The sequence below is a fragment of the Lactuca sativa genome, chromosome 4 (assembly GCF_002870075.4).
Source record: "Lactuca sativa cultivar Salinas chromosome 4, Lsat_Salinas_v11, whole genome shotgun sequence".
Classification (NCBI taxonomy): Eukaryota; Viridiplantae; Streptophyta; class Magnoliopsida; order Asterales; family Asteraceae; genus Lactuca; species Lactuca sativa.
The window spans coordinates 218,758,097-218,774,784 of record NC_056626.2 but is presented as its reverse complement, the minus strand read 5'-3'; the positions used below and the strand labels follow the sequence as shown (position 1 = coordinate 218,774,784).

General features: G+C 42.9%; 1 protein-coding gene across 1 annotated transcript; it reads left to right on the top strand.

Annotated features, from left to right (window-relative positions):
- The first annotated feature begins 828 nt into the window (after positions 1 to 828).
- Positions 829 to 4,429, top strand: LOC111879685 (probable LRR receptor-like serine/threonine-protein kinase At4g36180). Its single transcript, XM_023876146.2, has one exon. The coding sequence runs from the start codon at positions 989 to 991 to the stop codon at positions 4,388 to 4,390; it is 3,402 nt and encodes a 1,133-aa protein (XP_023731914.1). The 5' UTR covers positions 829 to 988; the 3' UTR covers positions 4,391 to 4,429.
- Positions 4,430 to 16,688: the final 12,259 nt, after the last annotated feature.

Here is a 16,688-nt window from a genome sequence, read left to right as displayed (position 1 = left end):
GGATTGTTGTTGTTGACTCGTATTTGGTTTTTGTGTCGTTCCATAGTGGGGTGTCCGCAATAATATAGTAAAAGCGTTGGTTATTCATTTAGTATCACTCTCTTTTCTCAACAAGTGGCATTAAAACCACCTCACCAATCACCATTGTCCCCAAGTTAAATTGAAATGGCAAGATCAGTTTTGTATTTGGAAATCCATATGCAAGTGTTACTCACGCATCATGAATTGAAAAGAGCCCAAAGGGAAATACAAACAAGTTGGCAGCCATGTCAAAACTTTCAACCCCTCATAATATTACCTAAAAATAGCAATGTATTTCCATGGGAAGTTTTCAACTAATAATATAATTGCTGGAAATCACAGCTCTAATTTGCTCAAAACATAAAATATCAAAATTAAATTCTCACCCTTGATGGGTGTGCACATCAACTTGCGTCGTCATAATCACTAACAAGAAGTGTCATACGTGATAAACATATAGAAGGTTTTTTGCCATAACTTTTTACTTTTTTTTTACTTGGACTATCTATAATTATTCTATATTCTATAATATTTGGGGAAAGAAGTAAATCGTATTTATCTTGAGACGTAGCATGAATGAAGATTGTACGTAGTGCAATAAATGATGTACTGTGGCATGGAAAATAATGGTCATAATGAGTAGTCAGGCTATACGAGTGATCTATCCTATCTATTTTTGATGTTTATTCCCATTCCCATTTTTTATATACATTTCATATTTCAGTTTAACAATTAAAATATACTCCATTATACAAATAAAAAAAAAATAGAAAAAAGGTACCCCTTCTTCCATTTATATATCAATTCGTACATTATGAAAGAGAGCGACGCCCAAAAACACACAAACACCCAAAACACAGTCTCCCTGTAAATCTGTTTATATATGACGATTCTTTCGTTTTTCTCCATTGTTTCTTCTTGCCATGCCTGCTAACTTACGCTCCCCACCATCCCTACCACATTCCCCATGCCAACGGCTATTTTTCTCATTCTTGCACTGGTCACCACCGTGCTCTTCTGCGCCACTATCTCCACCACCGCCATTACGGCGGAGATACAAGCTCTAATATCCTTCAAAGAAAATGTACGCGATCCCCTCGGCGCGTTGGACGCGTGGAATACGCCTACGCCGGCTGCCCCGTGTGATTGGCGTGGGGTTTCCTGTAGCGACGGCAGAGTTCGTGAAATTCTCTTACCTCGGCTTGGTTTATCTGGCCGGCTGTCTAGCCGGATATCTGAGCTGAGCCACTTGCGTAAGCTGAGTCTTCATACGAATAACTTCAATGGCTCGATTCCGTCGGCTCTGTCACAATGCTCCCTTCTACGAGTTGTTTATTTACAGTACAACTACTTCACCGGCGTTTTACCGCCGGCATTTGGAAACCTAACAAACTTATTGGTGCTTAATGTCGCTCATAACCTTCTCTCCGGCGAAATTTCCGGCAACCTACCTCCTCAAGTTCGATACCTCGATGTTTCTTCCAATGCATTGTCAGGAAACATCCCGGGGAATCTCTCCGTTGCTTCTGAGATCCAGCTCATTAACTTATCGTTCAATGCGTTATCCGGCCAGGTTCCACCGATCATCGGCAACTTTCAGAACCTCCAGTACTTATTCCTCGATTCGAATCGGTTATATGGTACGCTACCGTCGGCGATAGCTAACTGTTCGTCGCTGATTCACTTGAGCGCCGATAATAACCAACTCCAGGGGTTAATTCCAGCAAGCATCGGCGAACTTCCCAATCTTCAAGTTCTATCTCTGTTCGGAAACACGTTATCAGGTTCAATTCCCGCTTCTCTATTATTGAACACTGATAATTCAATAAGAATCATCAAGCTAGGGTTTAATGCGCTCACGGGTTTAGTCAAACCCCCAAATTCGACAACATTCTCAAAATCTATACAAGTGCTAGACCTTCACGGGAATCACATTAATGAAACGTTTCCAATTTGGTTAACAAATTTACACACACTTACAAGTTTGGATCTATCTGGAAATTCTTTCGTTGGGAATTTGCCGCCTGAAATCGGAAATCTATTAAATTTGGAGGAACTCAAGGTGGCTGATAATTTGATTACTGGTGAACTTCCAAATGAGATTCGAAAATGCAGCTCGTTAAATGTGCTTGATCTTGAAGGGAATAGATTTTCAGGTCTAATTCCTGATATTTTTGGGGAATTGCAGAGGTTAAAGGTCCTCTCACTTGGAAGAAATCTTTTCATTGGGGGGATACCTTCGAGTATTGCTGGTCTCTCGGAGCTGGAAACGTTAAATTTGAGCAACAATAAGTTAACCGGAGATTTGGAACAAGAATTAACACAGCTTCGCAACTTAACTTCTTTGAATTTAAGCAACAACAACTTTTCTGGAACATTCCCGATCCTCGTTGCGGATTTCCCGGGATTAATTGAGTTAAACATGAGTGGTTGCAGGTTTTCCGGCGAGTTTCCGGCAGCCATATCAAAGCTGCGAAGTTTGAGTCTCCTTGATTTAAGTAAGCAGAGTTTCTCCGGTCAATTACCGGTTGATTTTTTTGGGTTGCCAAATCTGAAAGTCGTTGCTTTGGAAGAAAACAAATTTTCCGGCGACGTTCCTGAAGGTTTCAGCAGTTTGTCAAGTTTGGAGCATCTAAATCTCTCATCCAATTCCTTTTCCGGCCATATCCCACCGGAGTATGGCTTCCTTTCATCTCTCACATTTCTTTCTCTTTCCAACAATAGAATTACTAATTCCATTCCACCGGCGTTAGGGAATTCTTCTATTCTTCAAGTTCTAGACCTTGGTCGGAATCTTTTAACAGGTACAATTCCGGCGACTCTCTCCCAACTTTCTCATCTGAAAAACCTTGATCTTAGTCACAACAGATTAACCGGTGAAATCCCAGAAAACATTTCAGAAATTTCTTCCCTCAATTCTTTGTTACTAAATTCAAATCATTTTTCCGGCCACATACCGGAATCACTCTCGAACCTCTCCAACTTAACAGAATTAGATCTCTCTTCCAACAATCTCACCGGAAAAATTCCAGCATCTCTTTCCATGATTCCAAACCTAAAACATTTGAATCTTTCAAGAAACGATCTTCAAGGTGAGATACCGATGCCATTAAGTTCTCGATTTACAGATCCATCAGTGTTCGAATTCAACAATCGTTTATGCGGGAAGCCATTAGCGAAAAACTGCAAGAAAAAAATTTCTTCAAAAAAGAAGAAACTGATTCTCCTCATCTGTTTGGCGGCTGGTGGTGGTTTGTTTTTGTTACTTTCTTGTTGCGGATATGTCATTCTCCTCCTCCGGTGGCGGAGAAAGCTGTCAAAAATGGGAAAATCCGGCGAACCGAAGAAACCGAGCCCTGCCCGGGGAAGCTCGGGCAGAGATCATAGTAGTGGAGGAGAAAACGGGGCTCCAAAATTAATCTTCTTCAAGAATAGAATCACGTATTCCGATGCCCTCGAAGCAACAAGACAATTCGATGAAGAAAATGTGTTAAGCCGTGGAACATTCGGGCTTCTTTTCAAAGCCTCGTTTCCCGACGGAACCGTTCTTTCCATCCGTCGCCTTCCGGACACTTCCGCACCGGAATCCACATTCCGGAGAGAAGCGGAATCACTCGGGAAAGTCAGACACCGGAATCTGACTGTCCTCCGTGGGTATTTCGCAAGCCGATCTGATAACGTACGGTTACTCGTGTACGACTACATGCCAAACGGAAACCTAGCCACTTTACTCCAAGAGGCATCGCATCAAGATGGGCATGTTTTGAATTGGCCAATGAGACATTTAATCGCGTTAGGAATCGCTCGAGGATTAGCTTTTGTGCATTCCATTCCGATGGTTCATGGAGACATCAAACCGCAAAATATTCTTTTTGATGCGGATTTCGAAGCACATATTTCCGATTTTGGGCTTAATAAGTTAACCGTGGCTACACAGGTCGAACCATCAACGTCCACGACCGCGAGCCCGATTGGGACATTGGGTTATGTGGCCCCTGAGGCCACATTAACCGGTGAAACGACGAAAGAGTCTGATGTCTACAGTTACGGGGTTGTTCTATTAGAGATTCTAACAGGTAAAAACCCTGTAATGTTTAATCACGATGAGGACATCGTGAAGTGGGTGAAGAGACAACTACAACGGGGACAAGTTTCGGAACTTTTGGAACCGGGACTTATTGAGCTTGACCCGGAGTCATCTGAGTGGGAGGAGTTTTTGTTAGGTCTAAAGGTCGGCTTATTGTGTACAACAAATGAGCCGGCCGAAAGACCTGGAATGTCGGATGTTGTGTTTATGCTGGAAGGGTGTCGGGTCGGACCAGATATGCCATCGTCTGCCGACCCGACTTCTCTTCCTTCACCTATTTAAATAATTATGTTATTGAAATAAATTTTCACTTTTCTATTACATGATTTGTATTTAATTTAATATGTTGGTTTATGATGGGGACTTTGTTGGTGTTCTTTTGCTGATTTGGAGGGGTCAAAGCCTCAAAGGAATAAAGGAAAAAAAGTTAAATAATTGCCGCCAAATGAATATATATAATTATAGATGGGATTGATTTTTTAATTAAAAAAAAATGGGGATATGATAATGAAAGTAGCCGTTAATGTGCATGAGGCGGAAGGTATGAGGGGGGTTTTATTGTTTTGGGAACTGGTGAAAAAGGGCGCTTGGTTTCGTGAATTTGTCGGGGTTTGTGGGTCCACGTGGCACTCATCCTCGACGGATTTCAGGGAGCGAATATGGTTGGTTAACTGCAGGGTGGATCCCACCACGTATATATATTCAGTAGTTCATTGCAATTGCAATAAGTATCATTATTGTTATTATTATTATTATTATTATTTTTGGTGAAGTCAATTATTTATTTCTGTAATTTTTATTTTTAGAAATGCTACTTTTGGTTCTTTTCATTTTATTACCCGTGACCGTCAATGAGGGTTTCTGCCATGCCTGACTACCGGCTACCCCCTCCATTTGGCATTTCCTCGCCTTTTACCTTTACGATACATTGTTAGAGGAATCTTTTCATAATGTATGAGTGAAAACTACAAATTTTAGCCACTTTTTGATGTATTAAAAAAAAATTATATTCAGTTTCTTAATATTCAAGATTTATAAAATTTTATGGTAACCTATTAATCAATATTTAACTTTTTGACACTATCATGTAGGTTAGTGATTCAAATAGATTAGATGATTAGTTGGTATATGAAAGTTGGTCCGGATACTCTCGACCTTGTTAAAGAAGTTTATTTTCTGATTTTTTTTTAATAAAATTCTCATCTTGAACCAATATTACTTGGTATAATATGTTAAAGTGGTCAACAATAAAAATTTTTAACACAACTTTGATTACAAATATTCCACTAAAACTATTAAATTTTGACCAAACTTTCTATATTGACCTCTTTAATCTGTTGTACCATGTCAAAATGTTCGAGATAAAAAAAAATTGTCAAAGTTGGGTTGATTTTAATTGTCAAAATTGAACTATAATGGTTAAACTACAAAATAACCAAAATATTGTGAATTTGATGTATTTTGCCATATTATTTTTTATTTTAGAACGGCCACCCTACAAATCCTTTAAATCTTACTACTAAACTTAGAGAAAATACATATTTTCAAATATTTTGATACTGTTAGACCAAATGTCTTTTAAATCTATAGAATTACATGTAGTCATATGTAGTCATCTGAAAAATGTATTTTATCCCTACCATCATAGAAAATTTCCCAACCTTATAGTGTTTTATTCCCTTAGGCAGTTTAGAGAGATTATTGATGATAAATCTTGATAATTCTCATTCGGCTTATATATAATTGGTGGCTGTTGTACTCTTTTACTACGATAATGGATTGTGTTGTTGAGTCTTATTTGGTTTTTTGGTCGTTCCATAGTGGGGTGTCCACAATAATTTGAATGCAAGATTATTTTTGTATTAAAACTACCTCACCAATGCAAGATTATTTTTGTATTTGGAAATCCATATGCAAGTGTTATTCACGCGCCATGAATTGAAGAAGACAAACAAGTTGGCAGTCATGCCAATTGTCAAGCCCTCATAATATAAATGCTGGAAATCGCAGTTCTTAATTGCTCAAAACATAAAATATAAAAATTAAACTGTAACCCTTGATGGGTGTGCATATCAACTCTGTCTCTGGCTATCATAATCGCTAGCTAGAAGGGTTATATATACATGATAGCATTCACTGCCAAACGCAACTCATCATCAAAAATCGACTAAAGATTTTTGTTTCAGTTTTCTTCGTTATTTTTTTAGTATATGGCTTGTTATAATCTTAGATAATATTTTCCAAACATTTTGTGTCAACTGATTGCTTTTGTTCTAATCTAATTAAGGCTCGCATTCGGTGTAACCTTTCTATTATAATGGCATTTCCAACCCTATTCCATATCTCTTTTTTTTATATCAAAATAGTGTACATCAATCTCCAACATCATTTTGGTGTAAATAAATAGTATAACAAATTTGGTATTATACTATTCATTTACACACTTTGGTGTCGAACTTTCAAGTATCACTTTTACTTTTTTAGCACATAGTTTATAACAAATGACTAGATATATTGTAAATGTAAAAACTTATTAATTACATAATACTACATTATGGAGTATATTAAATTGATAGCCATTAGTAATTTAAAATTAATTTGTTTGGCTATAATTTGTAATAAGTTATTTTTTAAAGTTATTACAACCAAAAGAGATTATAAAAATTTGACAGTTTTTATAAGTTATAAACAAAAAATATATAAAGTAAATACTGTTTCATGTATGAAACAATGTAAAAAATAGAATAAGGTTGGAGATGAAATACTATTGGTATATTTTTTACACAATTTTGGTGTTAAAAAATAAAGACAAAACTGCAAAAATGGTCCCTGTGGTTTCTCATTTTATGTGGTTACGGTCCAAACGTTTAAAAAGTTGCAGATTTGGACCTTTTCAACAATTTTTGTTGTGGTTTTGGTCCCTCATTCGTTAAGTTCCTAAAAATGTCATTTTTACCCCCAGAGACCATTTTCACAGTTTTGTCTTTTACTATACTATAAGGACCATTTTTGCATACATTCTTTTTTATTTTAATGAAGTATTATATATTAATAGATATTATTTTGACAAAATTGCAAAAATGGTCCCTGTGGTTTGCCGATTTCTGTGGGTAAGGTCCAAAAAAAAGTTTGCTAGCAAAAAACGTCCTTATATGATGTTTGAGCTGTGGATTTGGTCCCTGCCTCTAACTGCCGTTAGAGGCATTTCGTTTTCTTCCCCACGTGCCATGCATGCGAGGGTATTTTTGTCCTTTCATTTATGGGACCAAAATTGCAATCTAATTTCTCTATATAACCTCGACTTAAACCCATCTTCCCCAACGGTTCTCTCTGTGAAAATGGTAACGATCATATGCTTTTGTGGCAACAATTCTGTGTTGCGCACATCGTGGACTCCACTCAATCCAGGCCGACGGTTCTACGCATGCCCTCTACGGTAAAGTAGCGTTCTAATTTTTGCAATCAAACACCTTATTGTTGCCCTAATTTTGTTTGCTACATCTTTGAAAGGACTCAAAATGTCGATTCCTTGGATGGTTTGATCCTCCAATGTGTGATCATGCTAAGGCTATGATTCCCGGTCTACTAAAGAGCATGAACAATTTGAAGCTTTCAGTGAAAGAGTTAGAAGATGAAATTCAGAATTTGAGGTTTTAGCTGAAGATGATAGTGAAAGAATTAGAAGATGAAGTTTGTAAATTGAAGTTCTACTTGTGGTGAAGTTAGAATTAGACCCCATCTCCAAATCATCCCCTAGACATTCCAAGAACCATTTCCAACTTGCAGTATTTTCAGATTCTACTATGGCATATGCAAGTGGATATATACCATTGTTGGAGTCTAAGCTTACAACTGTCAATATTTGCCCATGACAATGGCCTTTCATAAAGGCACCATCAAGACCAAGAAGGTCCCTCATACCAGCTTTAAACCCCAACTTAAGTGGCCCTAAACATATGTAAATTCTCTTAAACTGCCTAGTAGCCAAGTTCGGGTTAGGCTCACTTACAACATCTATCTTCACTGTGGTGTTTGAATTGGTGGACTGTAATTCGAGTGCATAATCTCTAAGCAAGTCATACTGCTTTGAGTAGTCCCCAACAACATTCTTTGTAGCCCTTGCCTTAGCCCTAAACATCTTATGCTTTGAAATCCCCGCTGAGTATGTCTGCTGAAAGTCTTCTTTTAAGGATCGAATTGGAACCGTGGGGTTTGATTGAACTTGTCTAGTAATATGTTTTGCAAGAAAAGTGGTTGTGCAAGCTTGAATTTTCCTTGATTGAAGGCAAGTGTGCTTCAGACTGTACGTTTTCACATACCAATTCCCATCCTTCGAAGACCTAGATGCATATAAGTGCCAAGTACAAGTGGTAGCTTTTGAATTTACTGCTTTTCCCTTGCCTTTATTTACTTTATCTGCCCCACCTGACACATGGGACCCACTTGCACCACTTGTCCCACCATCCACATGTGGCCCACTGACATTGGTACCAGACACAACTTGTAACGATCGTTTCCGAGGTATAAAAGTTATTTAATTCTTCAGTTTATGTTGGGCCATAATTTAATTAATATTGTGAGTGGACCTTTATTTTGGGCTGAAGTGTAAGCAACCCATAAGCCGTACGCGGGGCGTAACCCCCTTGTACGATGGGTGTACTGCTTAAATGAATCGCGGGGAGGCTGAGCATACGTGCAGCATAGCTTATGGTATGCCCAACGTACATGGTCAGGTGGCAAACCCTAATTTTAGGGGTTGAGGCGTATTTAAACCCCATTATAGCCTCCTATTTGGACTCCTCACTTATCATTCACTCCAGAGAAACCCTAGTTCATCCCCTTTGATCCTTGTTTGTGTGTGTTTGATCTTTGAACTTATTTTTGTGAAGAAGGAGAAGAAGAAGAGAAGTGGAAGAAGACGAACTTGAGCACCTTGAGCTCATAGATCTGGGATCATCCTTTCTTTTGGCATTCAAAAGAGGTATAAAGCTTCCAACTTTCCTCTTGTAAGTTTAGATCTAGGAGTTTTTGGAAGTTTGGACCTTTTAGGTCCAAAGGAAGGACCTTTATCTTGCAACTTCGTTTTTAGAGCTTGGGATTGTTATCCTTGAAGCTCAAGTGTCCCCATAGAAGTAAAGTTTTGACCTTTATGGCTTATATGGAACCATGCATGAGATCTAGTTGGTTTTATGGAAGTAGAATGTTATTTGTGGAAGTTTGAGCCTTTATGAGACTTGTAAGCCATCAAGTAAGCAACTTTATGGCTTAAGTCATGGAATAAGCTTAGGATCTGGATTTGTAGCTTCTGGATCGAACTATTAAGCACTTAATGAGATGTTGGCTTAACAGAGTTGTACGCTGGGCGTACAAGGAAGTACACGCCGCGTACAAGCCAGCAGCCAGTACGCTCAGCGTACCTTGGTGTACGCCCCGCGTACATTACCAGTTTTGGGCTTCGAGTGTTGGACCTCGGTGTGGGCTAGGTTTCAGGCTTAGGGTCATTGGGCCATTATGGCCCATCAGAATTCAGTTGGTAAGGACCAAGGATTTAGTATTGGGCTTGGGTAAGGCCCAATAAAAGGGTTCTAGGCCCAATATAGCAAATTGGGCCATTAGTGGGGCCATAGATGGATTTAGAAGGAATTGAGGTTTTGGGCCATGTTGTGTCCCACACCATAGTAGGGGTAAAATGGTCATTTTACCCATAGAGGAATCCCTATTCTGATTTAGTATTTATTTCCCATTATAGCTGGGAAGCAGCCGGAGCAGCAGTCTGGGATTTCTCATTCAGGAGTTCAGCAGTCAGCATCACGAGGTGAGTTTCCTTCCAGTAGGAACGGGTCTGCGGCCACAATGTCGGCCCGTTTAGTTAGCAGTAGTTTCGGCCTTCGGTCCGATGCAGTAGTTCAATGTGCTTGGTGTCTCTGTGATTCAAGCATGTTTATGTGTTATATTTTCCGAACTTCAGTCCGAAGCAGTATGCAGTATATGTGTTTATACTAGTTGATATGTGTTTATGCTGTGCTATGATCAGTCAGTTCCGGACCTCGGTCCGATGCAGGGGACATAGTCCCAGTTAGTCCGGGCTTCGGCCCGATGCAGTTTCTAGACTTTAGTCCGGTCCAGGGGACATGGTCCCAGTTAGTCCGGGCTTCGGCCCGATGCAGTTTCCGGACTTTGGTCCGATGCAGGGGACATGGTCCCAGTTAGTCCGGGCTTCGGCCCGATGCAGTTTCCGGACTTTGGTCCGATGCAGTGGGCAAGGCCCAATATGTGTTTACATATTATTGTATGGTATGTGGTAGTTTGGGGGAGCTCACTAAGCTTCGCGCTTACAGTTTCAGTTTTGGTTTCAGGTACTTCCGCAAGTAAAGGGAAGAGCCCGGGATGATGGCATCGCACACACCACAGCTTCAGTCTTTTCCTGGGAGTTTGTTTTGATTCATAGTTTGATTTGGCACAAATGTTCATGACATTTTATTATGGGTTGAGATAATTAACACATGGTTTTATGATGTGACGATCGGAATATGATCTTTATTATTATTTAAAACAAAAAATTTTGGGTCGTATTTTGGGCAATTACAAGTTGGTATCAGAGCCTTGGTTTGAGGGATTCAGGCACACTTTCGGGTGTGTCTGAACTCAAACTAAGGAAGTGGTAAAATGTTTTCAAAGGAAAAGAATTTTAGAAAAGTGAAAAGAAATTTTTTAGAAAGAAAAGAACTTTGAAAAGAGAAAAGGGGTGTGGTGCATGCGATCAGCCGAGCTCAAGTAAGTACTCCCAAATTACCCATACGAGTTTATGTTATGAGTTATCAGTTTCAGTAAGAACAGCATGCTAGAATAGGGCTAAGGATCTAGGAGGATGCCTTATGTGTCTGCTATATGTGATTCAGCTTTATGAGAGTTACATGCTAGTAGTGAGTAGACAGTAGTAGGATAGCATGTTTAGGTTATGCCTGATAGTATGAGCTTACAAATTGCATGCTAGTACAGTTTCTCGTTATGAGAATAGATTTGCTTGAGTAGTTCCCTGTGTCCGAATGCTGCTTGCTTGGTGCTTTGTAGGACTCTAAGTGATGGGAGTTAGCCGTTAGCTGAATACGTCACGTCACATGTGATCAGGGTTGAATAATCTCAGAGTGCTGTATTTGGCTCTATTGCGCAGCTCTTGTTTGAGTCTAACCGTTGTAGGGATGACTCTTTTACTCGAATGATTATTTGAGCCTCGTCAGATGTGATGATATTCAGGTAATGGCTAATTAGCATTACAGGGAGGCCTTCAGCAGCTGAGGACTGGATTGGGTGGAGTTAGAGATTTCCCTAGGGCAAGCCTAGGATGAGAGTAGCAGAGATCAGCAGTAGTAGAAGTGACTTAGTGGAGTCGAGGCAGTACTCGAGGAAAGTATGGATAGATGTGGAAGGTAGTATGGGCTCGTACTACTGAAAGCAGAGGATCCGTAATCGAATCGAGGAAAGATGGGATGAGACCAGGAAGCTTGTGGTAGTAGTGATTCCTCGAGATATATCAGCGTTCCTGATGTTTTTTTTTATGTGTTCAGAATGGTGGTATTACGCCCTAGACCAGCAGTCGGCAATTCAGGTGCCGGAGGGGGATCAGGACCAGGCCCGGAGGCGGGGCAGATGGATGAGCAGACTAGGGAGTTTCTTTCTTCAGAGATTACTCGCACCATACTTGAGCAGACTCTTGTGATCTTTGGTTCGATCAAGGAGGGTATCTTAGAGTTGATGGATGAGAGGTTGAGCACCTTCCGTGCTGAGGTGGCGGCCATGATGGGGTCGCGCACGCTTACTGTTAGGGAGTTTCAGGCATGCGGAGCTCCGGATTATCACGGGGCGCGGGACCCCATAGCGAGTACTAGATGGTTGGCAGATGTGGCCAACGCTTTCCGCACTAGCTGATGTCCTGAGGGGGACAAGGTCAGATTGGCAACCTGTCTTCTGAAGGACAGGGCACGGGATTGGTGGGAGGAGGTTGGCCATGCCATTGGGGATGACGCAGCTTTGGATGCTATGACCTGGACTGATTTCACTACCAGGTTCAGAGCTGAGTTCGCACTGGTCATTGAGGTGCAGCAGTTAGCCAGAGAGTTTCAGGATCTTACCCAGACTACAAACACAGTGGCGGAGATTACCGCCAAGTTCAGGGAGAGGGCTCTTCTTGTTCCTCAGTACGCAGTTGATGAGGAAATGAAGAAAGCCCGTTATCATGAGATGCTGCGGAGTGATATCCGCTAGTTCGTGAGCCGGTCCAGCTGTAAGACGCTGGATGACATGATTGCTAGGGCTCGAGAGAGAGAGAAAGATTGACCTTGAGATGGAGAGAAAGAGGAAGCCGGAGGCGGCTCCAGGTTCAGGGAGTTCGGGCAAAAAGCCCAAGGGTTCAGATCACAGAGCTAGGAGCCAACAGAGCCACGCTAGGTGTGGCAAGTGTGGGAGATTACATGATGGGGCGTGCAAAGCAGAAAGTGTCGGCTGCTACAAGTGTGGTCGGACTGGGCATATGAGCAGAGGTTGTACAGCCACTACTACCGCCGTTGCGGCATCAGATTTGATTTGCTTCCATTGCAATCAGAGGGGACATAAAAAGTCCCAGTGTCCGAGTTTAGCTGATGCAGGGAAGGTGTCAGCACCTGCCCCTACTACTTTGAGGATTACAGATGTCCGTCAGGGCCGAGCTGAGACTCCAGTGGCAAATAGTAGGGCTTTTCAGTTGACAGCAGAGGAGGCACGAGCGACTCCTGACATGGTGACGGGTATGTATTTTTCTTTGTACCTCTGCATTTATTATTGATTGTTTCTTATGGTTATATGTTTTGTATAGGTTCGTTCTCAGTGAACGGCATATCAGCTACTGTATTGTTCGATTCGGGGGCTACCCGATCATTCATCTCTCTTGCACTTAGCAAGAGGTTTAACAGAGCTCCAGGGGAGCTAGATTGTCCACTTGAGGTTGAGATAGTAGCTGATAGGACCGTTAGGGTTGCAAGGGTGCACAGAGGGTGTTCCCTACATTTACTCTATGAGCAGTTTTCGGTGGACTTGGTCCTTATTCCCTTGCGAGGGAATAAGGTCATAGTAGGCATGGATTGGCTGAGCCCCAATGGGGCGGTGATAGATTGTGAGCTGCAGTTAGTGAGGGTTCGCACTCCCAGTAGGGGAGAGTTAGTGATTCAGGGCGAGAGGCCACAGCGCGGACCAGTTCTATGTTCAGCAGCGAGAGCGAGGCGCTATTTTCAGTAGGGGTGTGTCGGACTTGTTGCCTATGTTTTAGATGCCCGGGAGAAGGGCAAGACAATAGTTGGTGATGTTCCGGTAGTGCGAGACTACCCGGATGTATTTCCAGAGGATTTTCCTAGAATACCTCCCGAGAGGCAAGTCGAGTTCGGGATTGACCTAATCCCTGGTGCGGCACCGATAGCCAAGGCACCGTATCAGTTGGCTCCCCCAGAGATGCAAGAGTTGTCGACGCAGCTGCATGAGCTATTAGACAAGGGTTTTATCAGGCTGAGCAATTCGCCCAGGGGAGCACCGATTTTGTTTGTAAAGAAGAAGGACGGGTCGCACCGTATGTGTATTGATTATCGGGAGTTGAATAAGGTGACGGTGAAGAACCGTTACCCACTCCCAAGGATAGATGATTTGTTTGATTAGCTGCAGGGAGCGTCTTGGTTTTCCAAGATCGATTTACGCTCCGGGTATCATCAGATGAGAGTCAGGGATGGGGATGTGCAGAAAACTGCTTTCAGGACCCGGTACGGTCATTATGAGTTCGTGGTGATGCCGTTTGGGCTCACCAACGCCCCAGCCGCATTCATGGACCTCATGAACCGCGTGTGCAGGCCGATGCTGGATCGGTCTGTGATAGTATTCATAGACGATATTTTGGTGTATTCCAAGACTCAGGAGCAGCATGAGGAACACCTAAGAGAGGTGCTAGAGGTTTTGAGGAGGGAGAGACTTTTCGCAAAGTTCTCCAAGTGCGAGTTTTGGTTGCGCGAGGTGCAGTTCCTTGGTCACCTCGTCAACTAGAAGGGTATTTTGGTAGATCCAGCCAAGATTGAGGCCGTGATGCAGTGGGAGGTCCCGAAGTCTCCATCTGAGATTCAGAGCTTTCTAGGTTTGGCAGGGTACTATAGGAGGTTCATTCAGGATTTCTCCAAGATAGCAGTACCGCTCACTCGACTGACTAAGAAGTCGGTGGTGTTTCGCTGGGGGCCTGAGCAGGAAGTAGCATTTGAGACCCTTAGGCAAATATTGTGCGAGGCACCGATTCTTACCCTGCCAGAGGGAGTAGAGGATTTTGTGGTTTATTGTGATGCTTCGATCACAGGTATGGGAGCAGTGTTGATGCAACGAGGCCGTGTGATAGCTTACGCCTCGAGATAGTTGAAGCCTCATGAGGCTAATTATCCTATGCATGATTTAGAGTTGGGGGCAGTGGTGTTTGCCCTCAAGATTTGGAGACATTACCTCTACGGGGTCCGTTGTACCATTTACACGGATCACAAGAGCTTGAGGTACCTCATGGATCAGCCGAATCTGAACATGAGGCAGAGGCGATGGTTGGATGTGTTGAAGGATTACGACTGTGAGATCTTATACCACCCAGGGAAGGCCAATGTAGTGGCCAACGCCCTGATCCGCAAGGCAGCAGCGGCCCCGATCAGAGATATTTGTTTGAGGATGACAGTGATTACCCCATTGTTGGAGCAAATCAAAGCAGCGCAGGTAGAGGGCCTCAAGGAGGAGAGACAGAAGTGTGAGAGGATCGTGGGCCGAGTAGCTTCTTTTGACTATGATAGTAGAGGATTGTTGACCCTTCACGGGAGAGTTTGGGTGTCGTACTGGGGCGGAGTACGACAAGTGTTGATGGATGAGGCTCATAAGTCTCGATTTTCCATTCATCCAGGGGCGACGAAGATGTATAGGGATCTTCGAACCGATTATTGGTGGCCCTGCATGAAGCGGGATGTCGCCTGGTATGTGGAGAGGTGCCTGATCTGTAGGAAGGTAAAGGCAGAGCACCAGAGGCCCCACGGCAAGATGCAGCCGTTAGACATTCCAGTGTGGAAATGGGAGGATATCACCATGGATTTCATCACTAAGCTCCTTAGGACCGCACGTGGGGTGGATTCGATTTGGGTTATTGTGGATCGGTTGATGAAGAGTGCTCATTTTATACCGATCCAGGAGAGCATATCGGCGGAGAAACTAGCCGATATTTATGTGTGAGAGGCTGTGGCACGGCATGGAGTGCCTGTTTCTGTGGTGTCATACCGAGATGTCCATTTTACTTTCAGATTTTGGAAGCGGTTTCATGACGAGATAGGCACTCGTCTCCTTTTCAGCACCGCTTTCCACACCCAGACGGACAGACAGAGCGAGAGGACGATTCAGACCCTGGAGGACATGCTTCGGGCATGTGTCCTAGATTTCGGTGGCAGTTGGGATACGTATCTTCCGTTAGCTGAATTTTTGTATAAAAACAGTTACCATGCGAGTATTGACCGACCTCCCTTCGAGATGTTGTATGGGAGGAAGTGTAGGACCCCGATTTGTTGGGGCGAGGTTAGTCAGCATGTCATTGGGAGCACCAAAGTGGTGCTCAAGACGACAGAGTTGATCCAGCAGGTACGCAGTAGGCTGCAGACTGTGTAGAGTCGGCATAAGAGTTACGCCGACAGGAGGCGATCAGACTTGGAGTTTCAGGAAGGCGACATGGTCCTTCTGAAGGTATCACCTTGGAAGGGTGTCATTAGATTCCGAAAGAGGGGCAAGCTGGGCCCCAGGTTCATTGGTACTTTTAGAGTTTTGGCCCGGGTGGGTCGGGTTGCTTATCGGTTGGATCTTCAGGCAGAGCTTAGCCAGATCCACAACATTTTCCATGTTTCCATGTTGAGGAAGTGTTTGGTGGATGAGTCAGCAGTTGTTCCCTTAGAGGACATTCAGGTTGATAGCAGCCTGAATTATATTGAGAGACCGGTCGTGATTCTGGACCGGAAGACAAAGACCTTGAGGAACAAGGTTAATCAGCTAGAAAAGGTGCAGTGGCAGCACCAGAAGGGTTCAAAGTGGACGTGGGAATCAGAGGAGGAGATGCAGGAGCATTACCCTGAGTTATTTTCAGATTCAGTGGCAGCAGACTTCGAGGACGAAGTCTGATTCAAGTGGGGGAGATTTGTAACGATCGTTTCCGAGGTATAAAAGTTATTTAATTCTTCAGTTTATGTTGGGCCATAATTGAATTAATATTGTGAGTGGACCTTTATTTTGGGCCGAAGTGTAAGCAGCCCATAAGCCGTACGCGGGGCGTAACCCCCTTGTACGCTGGGCATACTGCTTAAATGAATCGCGGGGAGGTTGAGTGTACGCGCAGCGTACCTTATGGTACGCCCAGCGTACGCGGTCAGGTGGCAAACCCTAATTTAAGGGGTTGAGGCGTATTTAAACCCCATTATAGCCTCCCATTTGGACTCCTCACTTATCATTCACTCCAGAGAAACCCTAGTTCATCCCCTTTGCTCCTTGTTTGTGTGTGTTTGATCTTTGAGCT